Source organism: Stegostoma tigrinum, unplaced genomic scaffold (assembly GCF_030684315.1).
Source record: "Stegostoma tigrinum isolate sSteTig4 unplaced genomic scaffold, sSteTig4.hap1 scaffold_61, whole genome shotgun sequence".
Lineage (NCBI taxonomy): Eukaryota > Metazoa > Chordata > Chondrichthyes > Orectolobiformes > Stegostomatidae > Stegostoma > Stegostoma tigrinum.
Genome location: NW_026728547.1, coordinates 1,483,278 through 1,498,922, shown reverse-complemented (window position 1 = coordinate 1,498,922; position 15,645 = coordinate 1,483,278). Strand labels below are relative to the sequence as shown.

General features: G+C 42.5%; 1 protein-coding gene across 6 annotated transcripts in view; it reads left to right on the top strand.

The window, feature by feature from the left end:
• The window catches only part of LOC132209001 (utrophin-like), a 170,275-nt gene that overhangs the window by 20,525 nt on the left and 134,105 nt on the right, over positions 1-15,645 (top strand). For 5 of the 6 annotated variants that reach the window (XM_059644240.1, XM_059644239.1, XM_059644236.1 and 2 more), the window contains one exon: positions 2,602-2,803. Coding sequence is in view for 1 of the 6 variants with exons in the window: in XM_059644241.1 (XP_059500224.1) it covers positions 2,602-2,803; positions 4,841-4,959; positions 11,908-11,915 (329 nt within the window). In the remaining 5 variants the exon portion in view is untranslated. Of the gene's footprint in view, positions 1-2,601; positions 2,804-4,840; positions 4,960-11,907; positions 12,066-15,645 lie in introns of those variants that run through there. The other variant, XM_059644241.1, reaches the window with a different exon arrangement.

Genomic DNA, 15,645 nt, shown 5'->3' with positions numbered 1-15,645 from the left:
GTCAGGCCGCACTAGCTACATCTTTTAATATACTAGCACAGAGTACATCAGGTCCCAGATACCTATCGACCTTTAACCCCATTAGTTCCCCGAGCACCTCTTCTCTGGTGATATTTCTTGTCTGCTTTTTGCTCTTTGTTCACTAAATATTTTTGAGATGGTATTTGTGCCTTTTGCTGTGAAGACTGACATGAAGCATTTATTTGTCTCATTTGCCATTTCCTGATTCCCCATTATTATTTTTGCAGCCTCCATTCTTTAAGGGATCTGCGTTCACTTTGACTTCTTCCTTCCTTTTCATTTGTTTAAATAAGCTCTTATTGTCAGTTTCTTTTCTATTTCTCGACTTTGAAATCTTTCCTTATTTCTGGTTTCCCACTAACCTTGGGCACTGACTGTTGAATTGGCAGAACATTGGAGAGAATGCTGAGGATATGGAAGTTTTGGTCTGGTGAATAGTACTCGACATGGTGCTGTTGCCCCCACTCCTGCTCAGGTGTCTCCCAGTTGAAATGCCAAATGGGACCCTGCCCATGCTCTTCACAGCTGCCCTGCAGCATTAAATGGCTGGAGGCAGGACATGGGGCGCCTCTTTGATGGAAGTTCTACCTTGTAGAACTCCTGGCCACTTAGAGCCCAGAAGAGTCTGAAGTTGCTGATGGCTGGATGGCAGGTCCCGGACGAGAGGTTCGGAGTGGTCGAGGGTTGTTCGGGGATGTTGAAACGTTGGATGAGAGTTTAAGGGCGTGAAGTGCCTTGGATCAGGCCAAGGGGCCTGTGGATGAGGATCCCCTACCAACTCAGTTTTTCGAGGCTGGATTGTGCATGTAAAGCTCACTGCCTTCCTGATTGACATCTATCTCCTTACGCAATAAATTGCCATCAATTGATCTCAGCAGGCCAAAGGATAGGCAGGCTGCTTGACAGTTCCCCAGAAGTTCCACACATGTACGCACAAGTGCCCTCCAGATTTTATGTGCTCCTTCCCACCTTTGTATTTGTGGGATGGGGCTGTATAATGGAGCTCGTACAGTGCTAAAACGAAGAAGTTATCCTGAACCTTGAAATAGGACTGGAATGATGCACCCAAATCTGGGACTAAACTTCAAGAGTAATAATTTTGGTAGTATTGAGTAATAATGATGAAATTTACCCAACCTGTTTTAGGATTGTGACATTTTATCAACAAATTTAGCTAATGCTATTTTCATTGGAGTACAGGGGATTAATAAGTAGTTAATGGAGACATAAAGGATTATGATTGGTTGGGATAAGATAAACGTGGAGAGGCTGTGTTCCCATGGCTGGTGGATGATGTTACAAGGAGAAGGGAATGCATTCATGTTTTGGGGAAAAGATGTAGGGCGATGTAGAGGGGAATTTTTTTCAAGCAGTGAACGTTCATGGGCCAGGATCTCTCTGCCTGTGAAAGGGTTAGAAGCCGAGAAAATCAACGATTTCACTCAGATGAATGCATATCTCTGGGAGCTTCATTCCTCATATTGCCATTAGATTTTATTTATGGAGGTTCTGTTGTATTTGGAGTGGTTCGATTGGCATTCCATGTTTTGACCATGTTTGCCAGATTTTGTTGGCATCATGTGAACTAAAATGAATTGATACTTGTTTAACTACTAATTGTTTTTGGTAGATGCTGTAGAACATACCATGTGTATGACAAAGGAGCAAAATTACAAGAGAAATCTAGTTCAAAACCGAGGTAACAGAGCGCCTTTTTAAAATGAACAAGAATGTGTGATTAACACACTTCATAGCTGCAACCTAGTGTGATTTAAATGAATGCTGATTACCAGCAGTGAAATAGGGGTTGTAAGATCCACTATTTGAAACGAGTAAAGAGCCAATTAGTTTGTACTTTGGATTTGGGTGTAGTGAGAATGCACGTCGGTTGAAAGAGATGGATGTTTTAGTTTAAATTGTACTGAGTCCTGCTTCATAAATATAAAGGAGGGCTTCATAACATACAAAGCTACTGTTCCTCCACCATTGTTCTGCAGAAATTACTGAACCAAACGACAGAATATGACCAGCATCATAAGACCATAAGACATAGGAGTGGAAGTGAGGCCATTCGGCCCATCAAGTCCACTCTGCCATTTAAATCATGGCTGATGGGCATTTCAACACCACTTCCCTGCATTCTCCCCCTAGCCCTTGATTCCTTTTGGGATCAAGAATTTGTCGATCTCTGCCTGGAAGGCATCCAACGTCCTGGCCTCCACTGCAATCTGCGGCAATGAATTCACAAGCCCACCACTCTCTGGCTGAAGACGTGTCGTCTCATTTCAGTTTTAAATTTACCCCCTCTAATTTTAAGGCTGTGCCCACGGGTCCTAGTCTCCCTGCCTAACGGAAACAACTTCCTAGTGTCCACCCCTTCTAAACCATACATTATCACTGACGGTTCCCTAGTTAGATTTGACATCGTGCATTTGAGAAGGAAATGGCCTGTTTCCTTCATTCCAGAGTACTTTTGTGAATCATTGTATTTATTTCTAGGCCAAATACAGGAATTAATTTTATTTGATAGCTCAATAAGTTAAAACTGTAATCGAAGTTAGTTTTCTTCCTCCTTTGTAGTGGATCTGTTGGAGTTGCACACAGCGCAACGCGTCTTTGATCAACACAAATTGACACAAACCGAGCAACTTCTGAATGTGACTGAAGTAATCAACTGTTTAACGTCCATTTATGATGTTTTGGAACAAAACCACAAGGACTTGGTCAATGTGCCACTCTGTGTCGACATGTGTCTGAACTGGCTGCTGAACGTATTTGATACGTATGTATGATTTACACTTTAATGTAGTATGTTTAGATTCTCCTAAGGTGCATTTAAACTGCATCCGACATATTGGATTTTGATATGTACATGATCCGTTCAGTGAAGATGAAGATTGTCGACTGATTAAAATCAATCCTGGTATTGTTGACAGAAGGTTTCAGTATGTTCTAATTTCATTTCACTTAAACAGATAAAGTAGTTGAAAGTTTTAGCGATTTTTGTTTTAAATCGTAAAATTGAAACTGATATACTTTGGAATCCATTTGGTCAGATCTGTACAGGATCATGTAGACATCTTGACACTCTGATTGTAATGCTCTTCACGGTGACAAATGTTAGTGCTGGAGAAAGATGTGTATAAAGTACACAATATGAACATCATCCAGTTAATGTCAAGGAATAAACGGCCAGATGTAGAATAAATTTTTATGTGACCCTCAATCTCGTAGAGTCGTACAGCATAGAAACACTGTGTCTATGCCTCCCAACATACACCAAGCTGCACTAATCTCATTTATCGGCACTTGTTCCACAGCCTACTTGACCGAGCATTTTAAATGCTCATCCCAGATGCTTTTTAAATGTTGAGAATACCTGCCTCAACTACCCTCTCAGGCAGCGTGCCCCATATGTCTACCACTTTTTAGATGAAAAAGCTTTTCCTCAGACTTCCTCCAAAGCATTTAATCCTCACCGTAAACTTGTGCCATCTGGTCTTAGACACATGTGCCATGGAGAAAGGATTCTCACAATGTATTCTGCCTGTGCCTGTCATAATTTTCTTTGCCTCAATCAGATCCCAACCCCAACCTCAGCCTCCTCTGCTCCAAGGAAAACAAACCCAGCATACCAGTCTCTCTCATAACTGAGAATTTTTTACCTCGCCAGTATCTTGAAGGGCATTAACTGTGCCATTGTGGTATTTTCCAGACTAATTGTCGTTCAGCTTATCTCAGTCAGATTGTTTAGTAAACTCCATTCAGGAATAATGTTATGCACTTCACTTGGAAATGTATTAGGACTGTGACAGTATATTGGGGAATCCTTGCAAGCGGAGAGAATTTTATTTTCTTTCAGTCCAGGCTGGATACAATTCATGGACTTGGCAATGGACGTCCAGGGTTAAACTTTCGGTGTCCTCCTATCCACCCCAATCACCTTGAATTTACCGTTAATATAAAATTAAGCTTTGTCTGCATGAGATGTGTTCCAATATTAAATCGTTATTGCGACTGTCAATTTTGACATTCTTCATTAGGTGCGTACCCTTCATATTGATAGCAGCTCAAGCTGCTTCAGGATGTCAAAACCAAAATGTTGCCTTTTCCAGGGAAGTTGTAGATATTGAGCTGAAATTCTCGCTAGGGAGCACTGAACGACATGCACTATTTCTCAGTACCACCCTCATTAGTACTTATTCCCTTTTTCTACCTGCCAGACAGAAACTGGATGCTCCGAATTAACAACATGAAATTCTGAGTGGGTGTGTGGTGCTTCCACATTGCTCAATGCTCCTCTGCACCTCCAACTTGGGCACTAGTCCGCAGCATCTGCAGCCACACCCATCAGGAGCACCCCATGTCCACAGTTTTGACATGTGACATGTTCCAGCCTCAGCACATCATGGCACATCACAGATCTGCTTTCAGTACTCTTCTGTACTTCATTACTGCATTCTGGATTGCAGCAGCCCCCCACATTGCAGTGCTACTGCCAGGGCACTTTTATATGCAGGGACAGGCACCCATTCGTGTATTGGGCCACGTTACACATCAGGACACCTTGCTTGAGCTCTCAACTCTCATTGTGTCCCTGCATGCATGCTAACAGCTCCTCTGCCTTGTCTTCATTTGCCTTGTCTTCTTAAGGTTTGCCCCTCCGCCACATCTGACAGACTCATAACGCTACTATGTTGATTAACTTTTTAGCATCGAGACCAAGCCAGACAGCTTGTCATGCTTGTCAGCAGTCATCAATCAAAGGAGTGGATGTGTTGCCGTTCAGCACCGTGATATGTTGATCTCACACCTGCAGTATGTGCCAGCTGCAGAAGCACAGAAGGCATTGCATTGTCTCCAACCACATGGTCATGCTTCAGGTTCCGAGGGGAATGGTCTCCAGTCAAGCGAGGCAGTTTCAGGCAGCAGATCGAGGTAACTCCAGGGCATTGTCTGATATCACTCGAGGGGCTTGGATGCAATCAGTTGGCTGCTCAGAATGACCATGGTCAGGACACTGTCGTCATAGGTTGTGAGAAGTCAAACATTGGACACCTCACTACCTGTGTTGGCTCTTTCTGCCCTACTGTGGGCTGTTTTTCCTGGAATGAAACAAAGGGAGGAATTGAGTGAGATGAAATGAGCTGGTGCATTTGTTAGTGCTCATGTATGTTTGGGAAGGGAGGTGAGGTCTCCTGGGTGAGAGCAAGAGGCACAGAGAACATACAGGATTAATAGCCTTGGGGCCTCAAGTAGACGAGAGCAAGCGAAGACAGACATTGAATGCTTTGGTGAGAATGGTATTACATGAGCTGTGCTGAAGGGTGGTGCAGAATTAGAGAGAGTGTGAATGTGAGGTAGCACAGACCAATGAGGATCCTCTTCCATTGGAGCAGAGGTCACTGATCCTGCAGCACTGCTGTATGGTTCTTTTGGTGGTTGAGACTGCATTGACACTGGACAGCCTCAGATGAGTCTGGCCGAATATTGTGTTGTGGCCTCCTGTGCTTGTCCTTGGGAAAGAGGACAGTCCTCCACTGCACCAATCCATCCACCAGGACCTCCAGGTCCCTAACTGTAAATAAGGTGCTAATTTCCCCTTTCCTGCCCTGTCTGGGACAAATGCTATGAACTGTACAAGGCAGTTCTGGATTCTGGGTATTTTACTGGTTCACAATAGCCTTTAAACATGGCACTAGTGCCAGTAATACCGGGATGTTTCAGTGGTGGCAAACACGTGCAGTTACGATGAGTGTAGAACTAACTAGCGTCGGCTGAGGGAGGCACTATAGGAGCATTGTTGCTAGTTATTGAATAGGTTTGCAACAACAGAGTGGGAAAATTTGTGAGGTCTTTTGGAAAGATACTGTCCTTGCAGTGCAATAAAAATAACACTGAACTAACATTCCAGTGTTTTAGACCTTCAGATTTCAGAACAGATTTAGACCATTCAGCCCATTGAGTGGGATCTGTCATTCTCAACCTCCTGTGTCCTCACTAAGCAAGAACATATCTATCTATGCCTGAAATCAACTCTGACTTGGCCTCCACAGCTTTCTGCATCAATGAGTTCCACAGATTCACAACTTTGTGACTGAAGAAATTCCTCCTCACCTCCATCCTGAAAGATGGTCCCTTTGACTCTGAGGCTGTGCCCTCAGGTCCTGGTCTCTCCTACTCGTGGAAACATCATCTCCATGTCCACTCTATCCAGGCCTGACTGACCTTCAGTGTGACCCCCTTCGTCCTTCTAAACTCCATCGAGTACAGACCCAGAGTTCTCAGCCACTCCTCACGTGACGGTGCCTTCATCCCCAGGATTATGTTTGAGAACCTCCTCTAGACCCTGACAAAGGCCAGCACACCCTTCCTTAGATAGATGGCCAAAAACTGCTCTTAATATTCCAAATGCAAGATAACCAGAGCCTTACATAGCCTCAGCAATACATCTCTGCTCTTATATTTTTGCCGTCTTGAAATGAATGCTGACATTGCATTTGCCTTCCCAACTGCCAACTGAACCTGCATGTTAAAAGAATCCTGAACTGGGGCATCTTTGTGCTTCAGATTTCTGAAGCCTTTCCCCATTTAGAAAATAGTCTATGCCTGTACTTTCCCATCTCTACAGACTCTCTGTGACCTCCCCACTTCCTCAACACTACTTGCCTCTCCACCTATCGAAATGTCATCTGCAGACTTAGCAACAACGCCCTGTGGACAACAATACCATCAGTTCCTTTGTCGAGATTGCTAATGTATAACGTGAATGGCTGTAGTCTGATCTCTGATGAGTGCGGAACTCCTGTAGTTGCTGGCTGCCATCCTGAAAAAGACCCTTTTATTGCCACTCTCTGCATTCTGCCAGTTAGCCGATCCTCTGTCCATGCCAGTACCTACTCCCGAACACCATAAGCTCATTTTTTATTTTGAAGACTCCTGTGTGTCACCTTGCCAAAGGCTTTCTGGAATTCCAAATAGATAAAGTTCAATGGCTCTCTTTGGTTTTGACTCACTGGTGACATTCCCAAAGAATCTAACAGAGACCTTCTCTTGACAAAGTTGTGTTTTCTCAGCCCAATTTACCATGTATTTCCAAGTATTGCCATGTACTTCCAAGCATTGTCCGGTCTCATCCTTAATATTAGACTCTGAAATCTGACCCAATGACCAGCGCCAGGCTAACAGGTCTGTAATTTCTCATCGTTTGCCTCCCTCCATTTTAAACAGGGGTGTTATATTTGCCATTTTGCACTCCTTTGGGACCCACCCTGACTCCAGTAACTCCTGAAAGATCACCAATGCCCGCATGGTCTTCTCACTTACCTCCTTCAGAACTCTGGGGGACAGTCCATCTGGTCCATGTAATTTACCATCTTCTTGGAATTATAGAATTCCTACAGAGCGGAAAGAGGCCATTGGGTCTGCACCATCTCCGCAAAGAACATCTCACCAAGACCCAGCCCTGTACTGTTTCCCGGCAAGCTCACATTTGCCACGGCTGATCCACCTTGCCTGCACATCTTTGGACTGTGGATGGAAATCAGAGCACAAGGCGGAGACACATGCAGACATGGAGAGAATGTACAAATTCCACACAGACCCTTGAGCTTCCCCTGTACCATCTCCTTAGTGATGGCCACCACACTCGCTTCTGCTTCAGACTCCCTTAAAGTTCTACTACTGGTGCCTTCCAACCTCAAGACTGATGCAAAATACTTGTTCAGTTCCTCTGCCATTTCTTTGTTTCCCAACACGACTTATTTGGCCCCTCTTGAAGTTTTCTTTGCATTTTCAGGGGTGTTTACAATAACAATATCTACTTTATAGTGTTGACAAATGGATTGTTTAGATCATCACAGAAACAATAAGCAAAATTCGTCAGTATTCTCATTTAACAATTATATATATTAATATCACAGTCAATGCATTTCCATCAGGTAAGCACGTAGCTGGAACTTTCTAACCCGGCAGTTTTCACTTTTCTGTTCTTAACAAGAATACCTATTTATTACAACAGCATAGATTCTAGCTACAGACAGATATTTACAAACATTGGACATACATCTGTATGAATTAAAACTGTGAACCCCCTGTCAACTCATCTTCCTGCAGACAAACATAGAGTGGAGATGGATAAACCATGGATATTATAGGTGGAAAAAAATGCTAACTAAGTCCTAACTAAGTGGTCCCGGTTCACAGGATTTGCCAAGATGATCTTGAGAATGAAAAACAAATGAATAAATATCGCAGAGTGACTTATTATCTATTAAAGCATGTGTTGATGATATGGCATTGCTGTGATCATAAAATAGAACATTGTCCAAATTCCTGTGAGCATTACCGTAGTTTTCATTTGTATTCTCCATGTCGGGAACATATTTATTTGGTACTTCACTGACTAAGTGACCTTCGCTCATCTACAGTGTTCGGTTGCAAACAGCCAATATTTTATTATTCTAATTGAGTAACCATGGTTTGGAATTTTGTCATGGAAATGTATTTCACTTATGTTACTCTGCGTAATTGTAGCCAATCCTCCATTGGCAAAGAAACACACAACTACAGCAGTTAATAAAAGAAAGAACTGCATTTATGTAGCACATTTTATGGTCTCAGGCATTAAAAAGTACTTTATAGGCAGCTAAACTACTTTTGAAATGTCGTCACTGATGTAGCATAAGACAATGTGTAGTGTTTAAAATAGTCAGAAGTAAAGAAATATGAAATGAAGTAATAATAAAAATAGTGAAAAAATATGAAATTATGAATGTGAAGAAATATAAAATCTCCAGTCCCTTGCGAGTGGAGACGTAGAATCAGGAGATGTAGAGTCAGTATGGAGCCTACCAGGGAGGAGGCCATTCTGGATCTGGTGTTGTGCAAACAACCGGATTTGATCAGGGACCTCGAAGTAAAGGAGCCGTGAGGAGGTAGTGACCATAATACAATAATTTTTGATCTGCAATTTGAGAGGGAGAAGGGAGAATTGGAAGTGTCAGTATTGTAGGAACTAGGGAGCTATGAGGGAGGAGCTGGCCAAAGTTCAATGGTTCAATACCCTCGCCGGGATGGCAGTGAAACAACAATGGCAGGTATTTCTGGATATAATGCAAAAGGTGCAGGATCAGTTCATTCCAAGGAGGAAAAAAGATCCTAAGGGGAGGCAGGGATGGCCGTGGCTGACGAGAGAAGTTAAGGACTCTATAAAGATAAAAGAGAAGTAGTATAACCGAGCAAAGATTAGCGGGAAGCCGGAGGACTGGGAAGCTTTTAAAGAGCAACAGAAGATAACTAAAAAGGCAATACGCAGAGAATAAAATGAGGTACGAAGGAAAACTGGCGAAAAATATAAAGGAGGACAGTAAAAGTTTTTTTTAGGTGTGTGGAAAAAAAAGGTTAAGACTAAAATTGAGCCCTTGAAGACAGAAACGAGTGAATTTATTTAATGGGAACAAGGAAATGGCACAAGAGTTGAATAGGTACTTTGGATCTGTCTTCACTAGGCAAGACACAAGCAATCTCCCAGGTGTAATCGTGGCTGAAGGACCTAGGGTAATGGATGAACTGAAGGATATTTATATTAGGCAAGAAATGGTGTTGGATAGATTGTTGGGTCTGAAGGCTGATACGTCCTGATGGTCTGCATCCCAGGGTACTGAAGGAGGTGGCTCTAGAAATCGTGAACACATTGGTAATCATTTTCCAATGTTCTCTAGATTCAGGATCAGTTCCTGCGGATTGGAGGGTGGCTAATGTTGTCCCACTTTTCAAGAAAGGAGGGAGAGAGAAAATGGAAATTATCGACCGGTTAGCCAGACGTCAGTGGTGGGAAAGAATTATAAAATTAAATTGCGACTCATTTGGACAGCAGCAACAGGATAGGTCAGAGTCAGCATGGATTTACGAAGGGGAAATTGTGCTTGACTTATCTTCTGGAATTTTTTGAGAATGTAACTATGAAAATGGACGAGGGAAAACTCGTGGATGTAGTCTACCTGGACTTTCAGAAAGCCTTTGATAAAGTCCCACTTAGGAGATTAGTGAGCAAAATTCGGGCACATGGTATTGTGGGCAAAATACTGACTTTGGTTGTAAACTGGCTGTCTGACAGGAAGCAAAGACTAGTGTTAAACGGGTCCCTTTCAGAATGGCAGGTGGTGACCAGTGGGGTACCACAAGGTTTGGTGCTGGGACAGCAGCTGTTTACAATATACATTAATGATATAGATGAAGGCATGAAAAGTAATGTTAGCAAATTTGCCAATGACACAAAGCTGGGTGGCAGTGTGAAATATGAGGAGGATGTTATGAGAATACAGGGTGACTTCGACAGGCTAGGTGAGTGGACGGATGCATGACAGATGCTGTTTAATGTGGATAAATGTGTGGTTATCCACTTTGGTGACAAGAACAAGAAGGCAGATTACTATCGAAACGGAGTCAAGTTAGGTCAAGGGGAAGTACAACGAGATGCAGGTGTTCTTGTACATCAGTCAATGAAAGCAAGCATGCAGGTACAGCAGGCAGTGAAGAAAGCCAATGGCATGCTGGCCTTCAAGAGGAATTGAGTATCGGAGCAAAGAGGTCCATCTGCAGCTGTACCGGGACATGGCTTAGAAGGATGAGAAGGGGTCTGATTGAGACGTATAAGATTATGAAAGGATTAGACACTCTGGAGGCAGGAAGCATGTTTCTGCTGATGATTGAGTCCAGAACCAGAGGACACAGTTTAAAAATAAGGGATAGGGCATTTAGAACAGAGTTGAGGAAAAACTTCTTCACCCAGAGAGTGGTGGATATATGGAATGCTCTGCCCCAGAAGGCAGTGGAGGGCAAGTCTCTGGACACTTTCAAGAAGAGATAGATACAGCTTTTAATGATAGTGGAATCAAGGGTTATGGAGATAAGGCAGGGACAGGATACTGATTGTGGATGATCAGCCATAATTATAATGAACGGTGGTGCTGGCTCGAAGGGCCGAATGGCCTTATCCTGCCCCTGTTGTCTATTGTAAAAGTTAATTGTATAAGAATGATTAAGACGGTCCCTTTATGTATGGTGTTGGCAGCTTGTTCAGATAGGGAAAACAACACGGCTGATCTTGATTCTGCTCCTATTTGTTAGACAGAAGCCTCTTCGAGCGATAATTCTTGAATGTTGATGGGACGTTGAAACGCAGGTAGATTATCGTGATCACTTGTTGAAAATGGATAGCAGCTAGTAGTTCTCTTTCCACTCAACTAGTGACCAGTCGGCAATGGTCAAACAGTACGTAACCCAGAGATCACAAGCTCCCCTGAGACATGATGTCAGTTGAGTCTCATGAATAACTACCTGCAGATGGACTATCTGTAGATTAAACATGGTATTAAATCTCACATATACTGCTCTCAACCATTTCAATCAAAGCGTTTATCACTCGTTGCATCGAAACAGATCACACAAACTGAAATGGCATATGCACAAATACCAACATACAAGTTCTATATAGTGGCATTTTGTTTAAAGTTGTACTTATTAAATGAAAGGGTGGAGTATAATCTTCACAAATCATATTAAGATGCTGTAGAAATCTATGGAAGTGAGAAATTTGTTTTTTGATTCAATACATGTCTGACAAATGACAATTCAAAGAGATCTTTGTTTCAGCTCGAGTGGGTCGCGGAGTCGTCCTCATTAGGGGCATTTAAGTGACTATTAGACAGGCATATGGATGGTAATATAAGATAGGGGTGGAGGTTTGATAGACCTGAGGTTTAGGGTAAAAGTTCGGCAGAACATTGTGGGCTGAAGGGCCTGTACTGTTCAATGTTCTATGTATGTTATGCTGTATTCAAATAAGTAAAGTCAGTCATGACATTCTGCAACTTCCTTTTCCAGGGGTATGAGTGGAAGAATCAGAGTGCTTTCTTTGAAAATTCGCTTGACGTGACTCTTCAAGGATCATCTGGAGGAAAAATACAAGTGTCAGTACTAAATCTATCATTGCTGATACACATGTAAACTGTAGATTTAACTGTATGTAAACTTTGTTTAACAAACTAGCACACTCAATAAACTGACAAAAATTATACACCAGATGTTTACTGTATTCTCATAATCTCTGTGATGTCTGGTGAGGGTGCAAGTGAGAAGGCTCCCTGCCAGTAAGTTTTAGTTAAGGCAAAGTTGCTTCATTACTGAAGTTATTTATACTGTAAATGAAGGAGAACAGTGATGCATATATCCTGTGCATTATGTTCCTATTATTGAGTGTGTGTTTTTTTTGTGCGTGTGGACCTATTGATCGACTGGAATTTTTGATTACTCAGCACATTCCTGGTACCACGGGTGCTGTTTAACAAAAGGTTTGCTGTATTAGTATATTTCTGTATTTAGTCACTGCCACTATGAATGTTAAGTCATAACTTGGTCTGTGCAGATCCTGCACAGTACATTCCTACAAGATAAATGATGCGCTACATATGTATGATGCTATTGTTTCTCAAAGACACTAACCTTAGCTGCTGTTTTTGTTACCAATAATGTTTTCGTCATTAGAATACTGGGAAAAATATTCAGAAGTGCTGTATGACTCTACTGTTCACTTGCAGCAGTGATAACACTTAATGTGAGGGCATGTTTTTCCCCATTTGTTGTACTGTTTGTCAACAATGTATCTCACAAACTGATGGGCATATTTCATGAAAGCTGGTATGTATGGGTATGGTCAAAGGAAGAACTGATTAGTTTTTGACAGATCCAGATTTATTTCTCTTTTTTTAAAGCATCAGTTAAAATCGGTCGGATAGGCAAATGATCATCTTTCTGGAATATTGTTGATTGATTTCGAATGTTGTGGATTGTGTCAGCCATGACAGTAGAATTTGTCCCAACTATCAAAATATGAGCAGATTTTTGAGAGCAGATTATCAAATTGGCCTGAAGCTTCCTCAGTGAGATGGAAGCTTTTAATAAAAAGGATTTATTTTGTTAGCCTTGCTTTTACAAAGAATCAGTCAAGTGGAGAAATACCTCCAAGAAAAGCTGTGTAATTATAGACTCATGGATGTTTGTTGCACAAGAGGAGGCCATGTGGTCTGTAGTTCCTGCACTACTCAACAAAGATCTGTCTACATTGAACTCACATGGCATTGATTTCCTTTTTGACTGTTTGGCCCATAGCCTTGGAGTCTACGGCAACACAAGTGAACATCTAAATACTGCTTAAATATTCAGACACTTTCTGAATCAGTCACAGTTTCAGTCAGTGAGCTCGGGACTCCCACCACACTGGGGTAAATAGGTTCTCCTCAACTCCCCTCCCCTGTCTACGAATGGAAAAAGCAACTTCCAGTTATCCTTTCTAAGCCCTTCAAAATCTTAAACACCTTTACCAGGTCCCCTTGTCTGCTCCAATCTTGGCATCGGTCAGTTGGGCAGGTCAGTGGCAAATTGATATAGCCTGAAGAAGGAATAAGATAAGAGAGTACTTAATGTGGCAAAGCCTGTCATGCCCGATGGAGGACAGCAACGGCCGTCAGCAGTGAAGTCCACTGGCAAGGATGGGCGGGCCTGAGCCCAGCACAGGGGAATACGAGCCGTCACTGTGGAGCCCTCGTTCAGAGTGTCTGCAAACTCGTGGCTTCAGAAAGGACTGTAATGTTTGACTTTTTAAACTTTTGTTTTTATTTTTCTACTGTTATATTAAGAAGACTGTCGTGCTGAACTTGTTAACTTATTCATTTATTTTTCTAACAGAGAACATGGAACGGTACAGCACAGTACAGGCCCTTCAGCCCACGATGTTGTACCGAACTTTTACCCTCATCCTAAGGTCTATCTAACCTCCACTCCTACCTTATACTGTCATTCATGTGCTTGACTAATAGCCGATGAAATGCCCCAAATGAGGCTGACTCCACTACCCTCTCCAGCATTGCATTCCACTCCCCTACGACTCTGAGTAAAGAAGGGTGGATAAATTTTCTACATCTGCATCTAAAATTTCGTACCGAGGTACTTTGTACCTGAGATGGCACCGTCTGAGGTGACATTGTACTCTTGTACCCTGTATTGAATACATGTGATAATAAAACCTAAATCTAAATCTAATGCATAGCAGGACACTGGGAAGCTTAGAGGAGAAAAGGGATCCTGGGGTACTTGTTCATAAATTCCTGAAGGGGTCAGGTCAGGCTAGTAAGGGTTGTTACAAAGACATATAGGACATCTCCGTTTATCAGTCGTGGCATAGATTGTAAGAGTGGGGAGGTCACTTTGGAGCTGTTTAAAAGTTTGGTTAGGCCACAGCTGGAGTCATGTGTGGAGTTTTGGTCACCACCCATGAGGAAGGATGTGATTGCACTGGAGGGAATGAAAAGGATGTTGCATGTGTTGGAGCATTTTAGCTGTGAAGAAAGGCTGGAAAAATTCAGATTATTTTCTGTGAAGCAGAGAACGTTTGGCGGGGTGAGTGGAGGTCCTGATAGAGGCATAGAAGATTATGAGAGGTATAGATAGGTTGAGTAGAAAGCATTGTTCCCCTTAGTTAAAGCATCAATAACGGTAGGGCACAATTTTAAAGAGAAAGACGGGAAATTTAGAGGAGCTTTGCGGAAAATCATTTTCACCCAGAGTGTGGTAAAGGTCTGGAATGCATTGCCTGGGAGGGAAGTTGAAACAAGAAACCGTACAACCTTTGAAAAGTACTTGGATGAGCACTTGTAATGTCATAATATTTTTGAGAATGGTCCAGTGTGTAAAAATGGGACTAGTATATGTCGCAGTGTATTTTTAGAGGTACAGCCTTAGTGGGCTGTAGGACCTCTTCTGTACTCTATGATTCCATGAGAACCCCCAGCCCAGGCAGCATCTTGGTTTTTTCAGTAATCTCCAGGATCACACACTTCATAGTGTGATCCCTTGCCTTGTTAGCCCTCCCGAGTTCGTTAGCTCACACTTTTCCTGGTTGAGTTCCAATTGCTGTGTCCCGCTGACCAGTCTGTTGATCTCCTCCTGAAGTTTATTCTTCCTGTCTGTCAACCAATTTGCCAATTTGCCTTTGATTCCATGGCTGTTATTTACATGACCATTCCACCGATATCCTCCTCACTGAATTAGTGATTTGCTAGCGACACGGTCATACAAATTGTGTTTAAGCCCAAATGAAGAATATACATGACGAACTTCAAGGGCCCTTGTGGCAAGCCCTGCACAACCCCACTGAAAGCAAACATCCTGTCAAATAGATATCCCTCTACCATCAATCACCCTGTGCTCTCTGCCTCAGCCAGTTTTGGCTCCAGTGTGCCTCTTTGCCTTTGATCCCGTTGACTGTTGCTTTCTTGATCAGTCTGCCAAGGGGGACTTTACTCAGTCAACATCAAATGCAGAAGTTCATCAATCTTCCAACATCTCCTCAAATTTGGATCAAATTTCTGAAATGTGACCTCATCTTAACAAATCCATACTGACTATCTCTGATTAATTCATGCAAGTACATTCTACCCCTAAGAATGCCTCTTTGTAGCTTCTCCAGTGCTGAGATTATTCTGACTGGTCTTTAATTTCCTGGTCTGTTTCTCTGTCCATTTGATAATAGTGGGACAATGTTAATAGTCCTTCATGACTTCACGT